A 15809-nucleotide genomic window follows, 5' to 3' on the forward strand; every position below is an offset into this window, starting at 1 on the left:
TACCTCCTGCTAACACTGGGTGCTCCTCATTAACTAACAGGAGAAGACGCAACAACCCAACTTCAGTTCCTTCTTAATATGAAAGCACTGGTGTTCTCCAGGGTTCTCTTTTTTACATGTCAAACTACTTTGTGTTTTCTTTTACGTCCTGTAAACAAATGTTAAATATCAACTGTATTGTTAAATGCTGCGCTCAGTTCGTGCACAAGTCAGGAATTCAAAACCGTGCTTTACAAACTGTACATTTCTGTCAGACTTCTGACATTCATTATTAAAATGTCACTTTAAATATGAATGGGTGTCGTTTCAGTGTGGGCCTCTCGTGGAGAGGTCATGTGCGTGCGTGCATGCTCTCAGTGGGGTTCCGCTGACTCTCCCGGCGCCCCAAAGGGAACCTCTCGGGTTAAATTTAGAGCCAGGTCAGCCAGAGCAGCAACCTGAGTCTCCGTGAGAATGTGTGCAGCGCCCTCTATTCCTTTCTCCTACTTATTTCATGACGACACAAAGTAACCTTTGCCTCCAGAATGTTGCGCCACTGCTGGTTTAGCCCTCTCTCAGTGATTTCGACAAGAGGCTTCCTCCTTCTCGCTGTATTTCCTCTCTGAGATGAGGCTACTTGAGTTCACTGAACTCTATATTGGTTCTCAGTGACCGGTAGACTGTTAAGCAGAAGTTATTTTTGCTGACGACCAGTTAATCTGCCCTCAGGTGTTACGATAAAGAACAACACTCCATGTGACCTGCGCTTATGATTAGAAACTGATCAGAAGCAGAGATTAAGTCCTGTTGGCATTTAGTTATAAACACCAGGAGATATGTTCCAAGTCAACCACTGTGGCCCTTTAAGTGTTCAAGCCCCTGTGGGGTTTTAATGTTTACAACACCATACTTTGATTCTCATAATTATCAACTCACAGGGTGCTTAGTTGGCACTTGTGTCGTATAATATTGCTCCGACAGTTAAACATTCATTACAAGTGATTTATTGAGCGAGTTTCTGTGTTTCTAAGTCAGCAGAACTAAAACTACAATCAACATTTACACTGTTTCTAAATCATGAAGTGCAACCAACAACACATCTGGTGCAAAGTGCTGACGGAATGCCCTCTCTCTGTTTTCTGTTGCAGTTCTGTGTGGAGTTAAACCAAGGGACTCTGGCCAGCGTACGGAAGTGGAAATGGCCACGAGGGCTGTGGAAAAGTGTCGTGTCTGAAAAACCGACGGGACACTCCAGCAAGGTACCTCAGCCGTCTTCAACAACGCTGATACCTCTCCTCCTTTAAAGGCTGGATTTACATAGAATGTCCCAGGACAGAAAACAATTCAGAAATACTTGAAGCAGCTACACGTCACATGAGGGAAGTTAGAGAAACAACACACAGTTTGATACTTCGTTTTTTTTTAAAATAATTTCATGCTGTAGAAGTGCATTTTTTTTGCATTGAAGTCTTTACTTTTTATTTTTCTCACTAAGTCCTTATTTGTTTATTCAAACATTTATGCACAGTTTTATTGAAAAGTTGTTTTCATTCCTTATCTTTTTTTTTTGCTCTTTACATTTTAAGTCTTCACTGCCGCAAAAAAGTAGTTTCCTCACAGAGATCTCTTACCTCAATGGATATTGACTCCATTTCCCATGATCCTCTTGTTCCAGGGAGTGAGCTACTCTGGCTTTCTGTGGGACACTTCGTCCGGTATTGACCTGAAGGATGCTGCAGTCCTGGAGTCTCCGATTGTCAATGGAAACGGAAATCATACCTACCCTCGACTCTACCTGGCTCACTTCTCTGTAAGTAATGATTGACGTCCAGAACAGATTTTAGTTGAATGATAAATAATTATCTGTGCAGCAACAACGCATCTTGTAACCAACATGCATGTCCCTGCAGTTTGTTTTGTTTTGTTGCCAACTGGATTCTGACCAAATTTCTGCCTTTTCCCATTAGGTTGGTTCATACGAGCTGACCGTGGTGAACGTCCACATGCAGGCCACAGCTGCATCAGGAGAGTCCAACGGCAAGAACCACAACACAGACGAAGCCAAGTGTCCGCACCTCCCGCCCAGCATCCAGGAAACAATCAAAGGTCAGTGAAAGGCACTTATTTTACACATCGCAACACGTGTCAGTTTGGAGTGACGGACCAAAACTAAAGTCATCGCAGACCAAACTTGCCAACTGTCCCGATTTTCCAGTTTTTCATTGCCCTCTATCGGTTTCCTCAGTGTCCCAATTCTCCCGTATTTCTTCCTCCCGCCTTAAAAGTCACCAGAATGAAGGAAACAAAGTCTCTGAAACATTGTGTCCTGTGCGTCCTCCATCTCTACATGGAGCTGAATTATGATAAAGTCCTCCTATTCTCAATCTTTTTCTCCGCATCTTTCTCCGCAGCTGAGAAGGAGTTGCTGGTGCTGGGAGATTTTGGCTTGCCTGCTCAGAGCTCAGAGCTGGACATTCTGAGAAAGGAGAAGCTCTGTGCCCTGGTACCATCCTCCCAGTTCACCAACATCAGCACCCGCTCACCACAGGGCACCCGCTGTCTGGACAACATCTGGGTGAGCCGCTCCCTCAAGAAGATCTATTCTGGTAAGTGCACTCTATGGCCGTTTATGGACAGTGGTAGAGACGCATCAAGTGAAGAATAGTCCAAAACAAGTCTTGAGTCATTTGATACAGGTCAAATTTAAGTCTGAAGTCAATCGAGATAAATATATTTTGAGTCGCAAGTTAAGAGGAAAACTAATTGTAACAAGTCAACTCTCAGTCAAAGTCAATTAAAACAAGTTTTAATAAGGTCTCAAGCCCTTCAACACAAGTCAAAGTCAAGTTTCAAGTCATTGAAGACAAGTCCAAGTCAAGTCTTGAGTCATTCGCTACAACTCAAAGTCGAGTCAAGTTATTTGAGACAAGTACAAGTCAGGTCTACAAACATTTTTACAAGACCTCAATGCATAGGCCTAATAATTAAATATCCTTCAAAAGGCCTGCTAGTTGCTTCATTTTATGACTTGAGTCTGACTCGACCCGACTGTTCTGACATTTACATGTAGCAGTACAGGACACCGGGTTTACTTGCTGTATGTATTTACATACAATATTTACATATGTATTCGGATTGTCCGTCCATCCGTACGTACGGTTCATCCCAGTGAACGGGATATTTGGCACAAACGTCCACTCGCACAACTGCAACATGGTACAACCATGAGTCGGTAGTCACAGTTATTCATGACGAATGGAGTCTAGTTGCAACTTCAGCTCATGCTTGAGGTCATGATAGTTGGATATGTCACAGCTTTTGTTCCGACTTTACCTCACTGTGTAAATCCTTTTGTCTTGGTGGCTGACTTTACATCTCCTTGTGTCTTTTCCTCCCACAGGCCACTGCGCGGTGGTGCGGGAGGGCTTGACCAACCCCTGGATCCCAGACAACTGGTCGTGGGGCGGCGTGGCGTCGGATCACTGCCCCGTGGTGGCTGAGTTTTACGCAGACGTGTCCCCTAAAGAGTTGAGCAGACCTGGCATAGCAGTGGTGGACAGAGGAGACATTATACCCAAACATGAGCGGTGACGACATCCACAGACACAGAAAAAGACAGTTTGGTGACATAAGACTTTGACCAGCCCGGATCCTGCTTCGTCTTGTTTAGCTGTGGAGCAAAGAGTTTCCTGATGAATGTGAAGAAGTGCCAAGATTGCCTTTTTGGTTTCAATTTATCAATGTATCATAGTCACTGGTCATAGAGCCATAAACTGTTCCGACAAAATATATAAATATATATATATATATATATATATATATATATAATGTACTTTAAAAAGAAATGTGCCAAACATTTTCTATATGTATATAAAAATAAAGAGAAATTGAAAGATGTTCCAGCTGTGTCCGACCTCATTAGTCTCATCAGGGTCGTCTGAATGACCCGGCTCTCCGACGGCTCTGCTGTGACGCTTATCCGCTCTGGCAGTTGAGAGGGTGATAACATCCCGGCTGTAGAGCTCACGAAGGCTGAGCGCTACTAAATTATGTAAGCCAGCTCTCTGTGCGTTCGTCCTCTGTGATGGAAACGAGCAGAGGGACGTCAGAGGACATTGCCTCTGCTCGTTAGCCGGCTCCACGGCGATTATTTTAAAGGGACAAACGCAAAAACTCACTCGTTGTTTTGTATCAATCGCTGATCACAGATGCGAATAGATCCACATTATAACACAAGCGATCTTATTCTAGGAAAAGCTGTCGGAGAGCAAGATTAAGCACAAATTGGTTTGAGAATACATTTAATGTTTAATTAATCCCAATTTCCTATTTTTTTGGCCAGTTTTTGGTGATAGAGAAGGTCATGTTTTATGCTTTAGCAGAAATACAACAATCAGACTTTTGTATGCAAGGAATTTGGTTTGAGGGTTTTTGTGCATAACAACAAACGCGTTTTAAATCACAGTGAATGTTCTTGTGGAGGTTTTGGTCTTGATGGACTGCAGCCTTCTGCAGGTTGAGGGTGTATTAAAAAGGCAGGGCTGGGAGGGGTTGGCCACTATCTTAAAGATCCTGGAGGGACGGCAGATTGCAGCCTTCTCAGCAGATGGAATATGGCGGTGCACCGTCATTGAATTTGAAAGGTTGAACTTCCTCAGCTGCGGCAGGAAGTCATGCAGCAATGGTAAACAACAACATGGGAATTATTAGTCAACTTTAAAGGTGTTTGAAGATGTTTGCTTCACTCGGTACATCACCTGCCCTGACTCACGATTATGTGGATTAAATATGAATTCATTATGAGGGTTGTATATGAATTGTATTGTATTGCATTTTTATAGGTATCACGATGAACAGTGATGAAAACAGCCTTATGTCCAAAACATAGAATTCATATATATGTACATACAGTATATACAACATATAATTAATACAACCAAATTAATGACTTTTGCAAACTTTACTGTTTATTTAAGTTCTTAGATAACAATAATATCATAATAATATTTTGCTAAAGAGCTGAAAATTGCATAGCCTGTGATGCTTGGTTTACTGTAGTTTTAATTCATATTGTGCGTACCTGTGTAGCCATATTCTCATACTTAAAAGGTATTTGCCTATTAAAACTATATAATATGTAAAAAACACGTATTCTTATTTTGAGTATATGTGTTTATTTTGATGTGTAGTGGAAATTCAACAATTTATATACATACAGTATGTATAGTCCATTGTTCAACATACACTTTTATGTGTCTTGCTTTCAGCTGGCAGTGAGATGTCGACCTAAATTCAGAATTGATATCTGCTGGATTATGATTATGAGAATATGATTTGAGGATTTCTCTGGATCGTTTCTGCTGTTGTAGTTCACTGCCTGAAATAGTTTTATGGTGATCTGTTGTCCTCTAGTGGAGATTTTGCTCAATTTCACAATAACCACTTCAACTGTCTCCTAATCTGATGACAGCGTTTTCTCACTTCAGCAGAGCAGTCTTCCAAACAACAACGTTTAATGTATTCATTCATAAAATAACTGAAAATGGAGTCTTCCGTCTCAATCAACCACTTTGGGTTACAAAAGTGAAGATATTAACAACCATATAACAAAACAATACAGAGATACAAACAAACATATTCCACAAGCAATACAAAGTGTTAGAAAATGCGGAGGGGAAGAAAACATGAAATAAAAGTCTGAAAAAATTAAAAAATAAAGTACATTAGTGCACTTCAGTGGGGAAAACATGTCTAATAGTTTCCATACACAAAACCCTTGTCAGGAGAGGGCATTCTCATTAGCAGTGCACTACGTTTTGTGCATATTGTGTACGGAGGTGGGAGGGGGAGGGGGAGGCCTCTGTGTGATTGCTGTGTATACACTGATACCTATTGTGCAGCATGCCACTGCTTGTAGCCGTCAGTCACCACTCGGGCCCCTCAATGGTTTCCAGTTCTCCAGTGAAACCAGATGCTGGGGAATGGGAAGTGTGACACCTCTGGACAGGGTTTGTGGAGGCCAGCAGTGAGTGTGTTGTGTCAGATTTGGTGACTGCAGTCACTCAGATTGTGTGGAAACGTTCCTTATTGATCTCTGACACTGAGAAGAGTAGAACAGTACCTACATTGTAAGGGCAGCTATAGTATGTACTAAAAGTACAAATACAAAGTATGCAATTTGGAACGCAGTGTCTGTTAGCATTGGCGGGATCCAAACCTGAATGGGTAAGAATTGGTCAATGATTCCTCGCCACCGATTGGATGCATTGTCTGGCAGTCTGCAACTGATGGAAGTATTTCCTTTCACTGTGTGAAAAGTGGAGCATTTAGCAGCTAAAGCGTTCGTTGTTTTTTCCAGAGGAAAGCCAAAAAGAAGTGAATGTTGGACACGTGCATCCAATGTGGGACGCGTCATTCAACATCACATCCAGCTGCTGTGAATGGAAATGCAACATTCAGTGTTTTGTGTTACAAATGTAAAGGATGCACATACAAAAGTAAATAAATAAATACTTTAGGAGACACAAAGCACACAACCCATTTTCAGGTAGTCCACTTTATTTGAAGATTATATTCTGTAAATATCACAAAAAAGTCACTCAAATAGAAAACATTACGTAGGAAAGCCGCGCAATTAAACGGTGCTATATTAAGGGGCAGAGTAGCACACGTGCTCTCGATATTAAGCCATTCCTGATATGAACGACACATAAAACTCATCAAGTATCACAGTAGAACCACAAGGCTTTTGTTTTGTTTTGTATCACATAAATATATCATAAACGACACCAACTATAGACCGTATAAAAGAAGTGGATGTAGCCTCCGGTGTGGAAAGTGAAGCCAATGCAGAAGTACCTTAAACTTGCATTCTTTCTAATGTCCATCAGGGGGCGACAGTTTTGGATGTAAAATAAATTTTGATTGCGTAGAAGTAATAAAATGACTTCTCTCTTGATTTATTACCTCAATAAACACTGTAAACATTAGTTTATGGTCTCAATCTCTCGTTTCAAGTCTTCTTCAATCCAGCATGATGTTCAATTAGTAAATTATGATCCCATTGAGAGTGAAATAGACGATAAAGCAGAGTCTGCTTTAGGGCGGGGCTACTTTGTGATTGGCAGGTCGCTACCCTGACGACCTCTCGTCTATATATGGTCACTCCTGGCTCCAAAAAAACAAGATGCGACAGCCAAAAATGCCTCAACTCAAGGCCTCCAAACTGCACATCCATTTCTTTCACACTGTCTATGACACCAACACAGTAACTGCCCATATCAGTGCAGTGGAAAAGGTAGATTGAAGGTAACAAAGTGCAAATAGTCAAACGGGGCTTCAAGTCACTGCACTTGGACCACGAGGGCTTCATCGGAACTCACCTTTAAAATATACGGCTTTACAGGTGACTGTCACGTTTCAGGGACATTTTATCTTCAGCAAATGTTGAACAATGCTGAAAAAAAGATGCTGTAAATAGCAGGCCTGATAAAGCAGTGACTCGTTATCTGTCCATATAGAGACACAGCTGTTGTGAACCATCCTGCTTTCACCATCTTTCTCTTGAGCAACAACTCTTTTTTTTAATGCCCAACATCCGTACTAGAAATATAGTAACCCTAAGTGGTTGCTAGAGGATAATAAAAAAAAAGTGCAAGAATGTGTTTATCCCCACTAAAGAGACGGATATAAAACACGAGGTAAGTACACTTAGATCACAGGTGCACGAGAGAACGACTAAGAATCCTTAAATGACAACGGGATCAATGTGTGTTTGATGCTTAAGCTCACCATATTCAAGCACAAGTCCGCAACAGAATAAGCATTCAAAAAGTCTCCAAGAAAGTCTCACAGTAATTGCCTCTGGGGCAGCATTTTGATATCGCTGGCCAACTATGATGGCAAATCAGTGCCAGAATCAGCGAACGCAAATGAGATCTTTGAGTGCAGATGACAGAAGATTGTTGTGTGTTTACATGTATCTTGTAACATGAGCAATGTTAGCAAATTAGCATGTCATTTTGACGAATCCAAATGAAACCCAATTCACCCAACATACCACTGAAATACGTTGTAGAATTAGTGTATTTCTGTTCATACACACTCTGAAAGATCAGCAAAGAGCTTCACCTTTATCCAGACTTTCTATTCTCTGTTAATTCCAAAATGTTTGCACAGATCATGTCTCAGATGTAATGATGAATATACTTTCAGCATCGCCCGCTAGTATCCCCATTTTATGTTAGCAAAGAAAACAACAGTAGCCTGGTTCCCTTATGGCAGCAGGGCATGCAATGGGTCAAAGTGCATTTTACCAACGAGTACAAGACAATCCCTAAGATGAGTTTGAAGTAAATTTGAAAACAGTCTCACCATTACATAGTTAGACCACCACAAAGCTGTACAATATATGAAACTATCATAAATTTAAGGGATCCTTCTCAAATCCGTTTGTTCGTGTGGCGTGTTTATGTAAATAAAAATCAAATAAATATCATATGAGACTTTAAAAACACTGTCAGGCTCTAAATTAGGTCCACATATTAATACAACTTTGAATAACTCTTTTAAAACCATTAGCTATGGAGATATTAATAAAAACCCTCCCAAACCTAAGACCAAACTGAATATCAGAGACGAACAAGTGAAAAAACGTTGGCACCAAGTGCTTGGAAAATGTTATTGATATATCTGTATTGATCAGCAATTCAGGTATTATATTGGCACTGGTAAAAACAATGAACTACTTCCGGCCCTTATCTCAACACTGAAATGATTCTCTGATTGTGTCGGTGGAGAAATGACAAGAACAGATCTAGAATTCAAAGCCAATGTCAACGAATGTATTTGTCTAACTTTACACGACATGCACCGTAGCATGCTGCACACACTCTGCTACCGTGCAGGATGATGGTGTTGAGGCATGCGGGCCACGGCTGGCTGTGGTGCGACAGGTTTCCTGCAGGTGTGAGCAGGTTGGTGCGGCGGAGCGGAGCTGGCTCAGATGATGGCCTCGAGCTCCTCGTCAGTCAGCTGGTTCACCGCCATGATTTTCTCCAGCTGCTCGGCATACCTCGCCTGGTCCTGCATGAAGTGCGGGATGCGGACGTTTTCCATCTGAGCCAGTGCTTTCAGGCGGTCCACGTCTTCAAATGACACCTAAAGCCGCAGGAGAAAGAAGAATTAGCAACTGGAATCACGTGCCACCAATTGATTTGGTGTTTCTGTGAGATCAGGTTGTTGAAGACACATCACTTCTTACATCAGCTTCCACATCTAAAGCTGGAATTAACACCTAGTTTAATCATCGGTGCCTTCAGCTCCCTTTGAAGCAGAAGAACACGGTCTGTTCCCGCCTTAGAGAGGTTATCATAGAAGCCTCATTCAGCCTTTCTTGTCATTTTACTCTGTATCTGAACTGCAACATCTTCTGTGTAGTTAAACTTCTATTTCAAGCAACTGAATGTCAGAAATGATATTGTTCTGCCGTTAATTTCTGCTATAGTGGCGTCGTAGGAGCATTGATGGAGAGGAGATACTATTAGAAACATGTCACCAACAGGACAATCGAGGAAGGAAAGCAGCTTTTGATGGCAACATAACTGGTGTGAGATAAAGAATTCATGCACCTTCCTACAGGACACTGTCAGCACAACAATGAGGCCTAATCTGATACTCTGATACAGAACAAGCATCACCACTGAGGACATTCAAGAGGAAGCTGTGCAAATATCAGGAGAGAGAAGTGCCCGGCAGTGGAGGCTATCAAGGGAAGAAGTTCACGACTAGTATTTACCACTTTGTAGGTTGTTGTGTACAACACTGTCGTGGAAAATACGCTTTGGGGCAATGACCGAGAGAATGAAGTTGCACTTACAAGCAGCTGAAACTGCTGAAAAGAGTTACATGTGGTTGAGGTCGTAACTGCATTTGATTTTGATGCCTGTTGGACACCTCCCTTTGAACAGGCCTGGGGAAACCTCAGCAGGAGGACGTCCCAAGGAGAAGGATACCTGGACTACCTTGCTTACCTTGCTGCCACCAAGACCAGGATCGGGGTAAGTGGTGGAAAATAGACGCAAGTTGAGTGACATACTAATTCAGCTTTTGATTGTCTTATTTGGAGAGGATGCATTGGCTCAGCCCACGAGTCATTAGTTATCTGATGCCCTACCGAGGAGGTAGCCCCACAAATGGGACACGGCGGTTACATTTAAATGTCCAGATTCAGAAAACATCACGGTACATATGAAAGATGTCAGAGGGTGGACATTTGGATTCAGCCACTGGCTTAATTCAGGTTGTGAACGACAGCACTGAAGCATCTAATACAAAGACTTGCACCTCCAGGAAGCATTCATTCAATAAAGCTGCTGCTTAGTGAATCAGTCAATTGTCAAATACAACCAGATGGAGATCGTTGAGCTACCTCACCTTTCCTAGAGCCATCAGCAGTGGGAAGTCGATCTTGTCTCTGTATCTCAGGATCTGCAGGATACCATCCAGGTAGACCTGGTCTTTACTGAAGCACCCTGCAAAGTGGGAGGTGAGAAAATCATTTTAAAAGGCTAATATCAATATTTTCACGTCATTTGAAACATATCACAGTTTTTCTCTTCTCTACATCTAACGTGTAATCGTAGTGACCTGGCTGCGCTGTATCGGTCCGGCCCCTCTTGGCCCGGACGCAGTAGTCCCAGCGGGTGTTGGGGTCCTGGACGAAGCGTCCCAGATTGTGGAAGAGCTGGGAGAAGGACATGCGGCTGGCCTGGTAGACGGTGTAGTAGAGCAGGGCGGCGCGCCACAGCGTGGGGTCTTTCCTGAACAGGACACTGTGGATGCTGGCCAGGCCCTCCTCTGTGGGGTTCAGAGGCTTCAGGTTGTGCTTCTTCCTGCCCACGCTGCTGCTCCATGGCTGGTGGCAGTTGTTGATGCCGCGGAAATAATGTGTGCCTGGTGGACAGTCACAAGGGCTATTAACATGGTTGTATTTAAGTTCAAATTCAAGCCAACTTCACTCGAAATAACATCGATTAGATCCATAAAATGGTCCCACATGAAGAACACAACAGAATCCTGTGTGGGAGCTACTGTACCCACCGATCTCATGCCGCAGCATGCCTTCAAGCCAGTGCTCTCTGGCAGTGGAGCTGTTGATGGTGAGTGTGGGTCGGCTGTTCACCACCGTCATGGAGGCTCTGGACAGGAGGTCGTCCGTCACCTGGGCTACGATCTGTCAACAGATAGAATTGACGTTAACTTTACGTTTTTCTTTTTGCTGTATTTTCATTTGACCTGTCCAATCCACTGCCACCACTTACCGACATTATCGATATATATCGCATTCGTGACATAATGACAAGAAATTCGGACGCTTAATAATTTGAGTTACTCCAAAAACCACTGATGCTTTACATTCCTGGAATATCTTCTTCTATCATTTGTAGCTTGGCTCAACAACATGTATTTTGGGTGGGTTTCTCTGTTAGTGCCATTCCCTCCCTTGTATTTTATTTCCACTGTCTAGCATGTCCAAACCCATTTAGACTTTACCAAGCATACACGAGGTGTGTGTATGTGTGATGTAATGTGTCCAGCGTGAACATTAATAACTTGATGATGTAACATCGTCTTTGTTGACGGGTTACATAAACACAGCTCCGCACGAGCAAACTTCAGGATGACTTCAGTGAACGCGTCTTTCTGCGAGGTCTTTCTTTTCCCTGGAGCTCTTTCCCTTTGATGCCCTGCTGTCTGCTGCTCTGCAATGATGATGCACAAATTCAGCATGACACAGACTGCAGTGCAGCCACAGAAAGATCCCAGGCTCCAAATAACAGCCTCTTAGGGACTTTCTTGACTGTGTGTAATGCAGTCTACGGTGGGAATTGTCAGAACATGTGTGTACACATGTAAACTACAATAACAGCGATGCATCTCCATTATCAAAAGAGCCTGAGTGGGCCGTCCTCTTACCTCCCCCACGCAGCCTTCCTTCGCCATGTATTTCTTGATGTTGTGCCAGACGCGACTCTTGGTGAGGAGGTTGCCACCAGTGGCCTTCTCAAACTTCGCATAGCTGCCATATCGCTGCAGGGCCAGCTCCATGATGCGCACTGCCTGCAAGAGAGGAGAAGGTCATAACGTGAAAGCTGCATGAGACGAATGACTGTTCTGACACCTGCTGGCGTTGATGCTTTGGACATGCAGTATTTGGCAACTTGGCAAAAACTGCTACATTACCAAAGAAAAAAACACACAAAACCCAAACGGAGTTTTAATCAAACCACCAGTTTGTCAGACAACTTATTTAGAAGAAAAAACAAATGCAACCAGTAAAATTACTTTTCCAGAAGTAGATAAGTTACAATTTATTGGCAAAGGCAACACAGAGACTTAAATCATTCAATTGTTCCCAACACAAACACACCCTTACCTGTGTGAGGAAGCGGTCTGAGGCATTGCTATGCCGTGCCAGAACAACTGGGGAGACTGGGTTGCTGTACTCGAACTGTGGATCGTAGTTGAAGTCAGACTTGAAAAACGTGGCCTTCTCTTTCTGAACATTAGACGGCTTGATGGCTGTAAGGATGCAGAGCTTCTTGCCATTTTCCACTTCCCGTGTGATCGCCGCTTTGTGCAACGAGGGCAGTTTAGCGCGGGGGGAATTGGGGGTGCACATTTTTCTCAGCTGTGGAGCAGCACGTGCGGTTAGGCCCATGGTGCTGCCCACTACTGCCATGCTCCTGACTGGTTTAGAGTGATTGGAGTTGCCTGAGAGAACACGATTTGTCTGTGCAGGTTTACAGACACTTTCTGGTGCACGCAACTTTTTAGGAGCCATGATTGGGCGGTTTCTTCTACTACATGTGGCGCCACATTTCACTGATGTTTTTGGCCTCTTGTACGGGGACTGCTTCTGACTCTTCTTCTCCTCAGCCTGCAGCAGGACGTTGCAGCTGCTGGAGCCGGTGCCGAAGAGGTCTTTCAGGACACTGGAAGAAATCTTCTCCAGGTACACTTGGCTTGGACTCACTGAGTTCAAGATGTACTTTTTGGACATTTCTACTTCTGGCCAGTGGAGTCTTTCTGCAAGAAGAAAGATGAGAGACCAGTCAGAGAAGACAGTGAATGTGTTTGCTGCTTACTTTAGGATCACCTTCACGTGCAGACCTTTTACAGATAGCTGGATAGAGTAATCCTCTTATCAAGGCAGGATACAAATAGATCTATTCCAATGCCAAGCTAAAAAAAACTCTAAAGTAGCAACTATCTTTCCCCACTTTTTCTTAACGATCATAATGATGTGATCTGACTCGAAGAACCATTCAGTTCCCTCCTGCTATGCCATCACAGAGGAAATTATTCTCATCTTGTCTCCAGAGACCGACAGTGAAGCACGGGAGTCAGAGTGCGAGGCTTTGCGGTAAGGTGACCTGGAACATCATCACAGTCAGAGCTTGGCACTCTGTTCGGACAGGAGCACTGAGGCGGAAGCCGTGCAGCCACAGAGAGCACAAACTAATGACCTCGACACGCGCTGCAATGATTGGAAGAGCAACCGAGGACACATTGGAGCGTCCTTGGCTTTGCTCAGCCACCAAACCAAACACTATTACCAAACACATCAGCTGGGTGTTCCATCAATCACTTTCAGCTGACATGATAGGCTACTCTGATATCACACTGGAGGCAGACGAGTGACCAACCCAGAATCCCCATCTCGTGGATACTGGGTGTGTGAATGATCATTTTCACCAGTTACCTTTTATGAAATTAAATGTATGACAGCGAACACAGTCGTGAACCTGAATGTGGTTGAACTGCACAACAAAATGAATCAATGCTCAAGCGTCTCCATCACATCAATGGTGCATTGATGATGCATTATTATCAATAAAAACATATGATTAGCAGTCATCAGCATGAGTCAGCACTGGGTGAGCTCACTATCAATCTGCCACAAGTCTTTACAACACAAATGTGTAAAATACAAAATAGGTTATATAATAATAATAATAATAATAATACATTTTATTTGTATCGTGCTTTAAAATGTACTCACAGACACTTTACATGGTAAAAACAGAAACAATATAGTAATTACAATAAAAACAAAATAGATGACATAACAGTAAGGAACACGAAAAAAAAACATACATAACTGACTTTACAGGTTAAAAGCAGATTTGAATAGACATTTTAAAAAAACATAATATAATATATAAGATACAATATAATGTAAAGTAATGAATACATTCATGCTTTCTTAAAATATACTCAATTTCCCCAGTGATAATTAGTTTGTTATGTTCATATTTTAGTTTTTAATTCCCATAATGGCCATTATTAAGGTATTATATTCAGTTATTAATGTCGCCGATTTCTTTAAATAATTGAGCTCCTAGCTACGGTCACGGGGAAATAAGAGAAACACAAGATAAATGCAACATTACCTGTTACTTTAATTGACTCCAGCATCCTCTGTTAAGGCGTTAAGGCGTCTGTAAATAAACCTAAAAACCACAGCTGAGCTGTCATGAACACCGCCTACAACCGAGCTACAGACACACGGACCGCAGTAGAGCTGTCTGTGTAGAACGGTCACCTGATCTGTTTCCAAGGTTTCGTTGACGACTACCATACCACGTTTTACACGTGGGTACTCATGGGAAATGTAGTCCCTTTGAATTGAATTGAATAGAATAGAATAGAATAGAAATATACTTTATTCATCCCCAAGGGGAAATTTGTCTATGGCAGAAGCAAACAAGGTTACACGATAAAATAAAAATATTAAGTATGGAATATGCACAATATAATAAAATAACAGAGCAGGATTAAATTCAAGAAAATAAAGTAATACAAATGCACAGTATATACACTAAATATAATCGTATTAAATGAACTAAGTATGGGAAAAAATAAACAAAGCAGTAGTGCACAAGATCACCAACAGCAGTGTAGCAGTGTTATAATCTTGTGTTTGATTTGGCCAGAGGTGAGGAAAGGTTGAGACACTTGAGATGCATTCATTATTTGTAATTCGGATCTTATCTATTTGCCAATAGATTCAGATTCAGCACTTCAAACGTAGACATATGTTGTGAGTAGACGCCATGATTGTAGTTTTCATGGACTGGTTGCACCTGAAAGAAACCAATTTTCACAGCAATTTAATGTAATGTTATTAACATGAAAAAAAAGACATCTAGACAATACTTTTGTCATGCTGGCATTTGTAAAATGACTTGTAATTATAAAATATTTATTTATTTGAAGGCACACATATATACATATATTACTCAGTTCATACTGACACTTCCTGTTATTAACAGTCATGACATTTAACATTTAACACTAACTTTTTTAACTTGTAATTTGAATTTTTGACGAAACTGATGAATTGAAAAGTTAATGCAGGATTTGATATAAGATAAAATTAAAATAATCCTTTATTAGTCCCGCAGCAGGGAAATTTACAGGATTACAGCAGCATAGTGGATCGTGCAAACAAGAGACATAGTAAAAACAAGATCAAAACAAGTATTATAAATAAGTGAATACGTAATAAATATTAAAGAATATTAACTAAGTAAAAAAGTAAAAAATCCACAATAACTCAAATATAACTGTAAATAGTATATATACAGACAGAAGAATTGTTTGTATGCACATATTTTTTTTTTTTTATGTTTCGCATGTTTTACAAAACATGGGGACTTTTTAATGGAAACACAACATTTTTCTAGCATATCTGCTCATCTTTTTTGGTGTAAGTTGTACAGTTAAACAGTGGAAACTACAAAAAAAACGTGTCGATAAAGTGT

General features: G+C 41.7%; 2 protein-coding genes across 2 annotated transcripts in view; one reads left to right on the forward strand and one right to left on the reverse strand.

Annotated features, from left to right (window-relative positions):
• Positions 1-3756, forward strand: part of eepd1 (endonuclease/exonuclease/phosphatase family domain containing 1) — an 18774-nt gene extending 15018 nt beyond the window's left edge. Inside the window, exons 4-8 of the mRNA XM_079288166.1 lie at positions 1128-1238; positions 1655-1789; positions 1947-2085; positions 2391-2585; positions 3380-3756. Coding sequence (XP_079144292.1) covers positions 1128-1238; positions 1655-1789; positions 1947-2085; positions 2391-2585; positions 3380-3570 — 771 coding nt within the window. The 3' untranslated portion in view covers positions 3571-3756. The remainder of the gene's footprint in view (positions 1-1127; positions 1239-1654; positions 1790-1946; positions 2086-2390; positions 2586-3379) is intronic.
• Positions 3757-8979: 5223 nt separating this feature from the next.
• matcap2 (microtubule associated tyrosine carboxypeptidase 2) lies at positions 8980-14460 on the reverse strand (the record flags this gene model as incomplete). Its single annotated transcript, XM_079288389.1, has 7 exons — positions 8980-9138; positions 10414-10511; positions 10627-10932; positions 11080-11212; positions 11956-12099; positions 12416-13068; positions 14436-14460. The coding sequence occupies 7 exons, from the start codon at positions 14458-14460 to the stop codon at positions 8980-8982; spliced, it is 1518 nt and encodes a 505-aa protein (XP_079144515.1).
• Between the last annotated feature and the right edge of the window lie 1349 nt (positions 14461-15809).

Source organism: Melanostigma gelatinosum (assembly GCF_949748355.1).
Source record: "Melanostigma gelatinosum genome assembly, chromosome: 17".
Lineage (NCBI taxonomy): Eukaryota > Metazoa > Chordata > Actinopteri > Perciformes > Zoarcidae > Melanostigma > Melanostigma gelatinosum.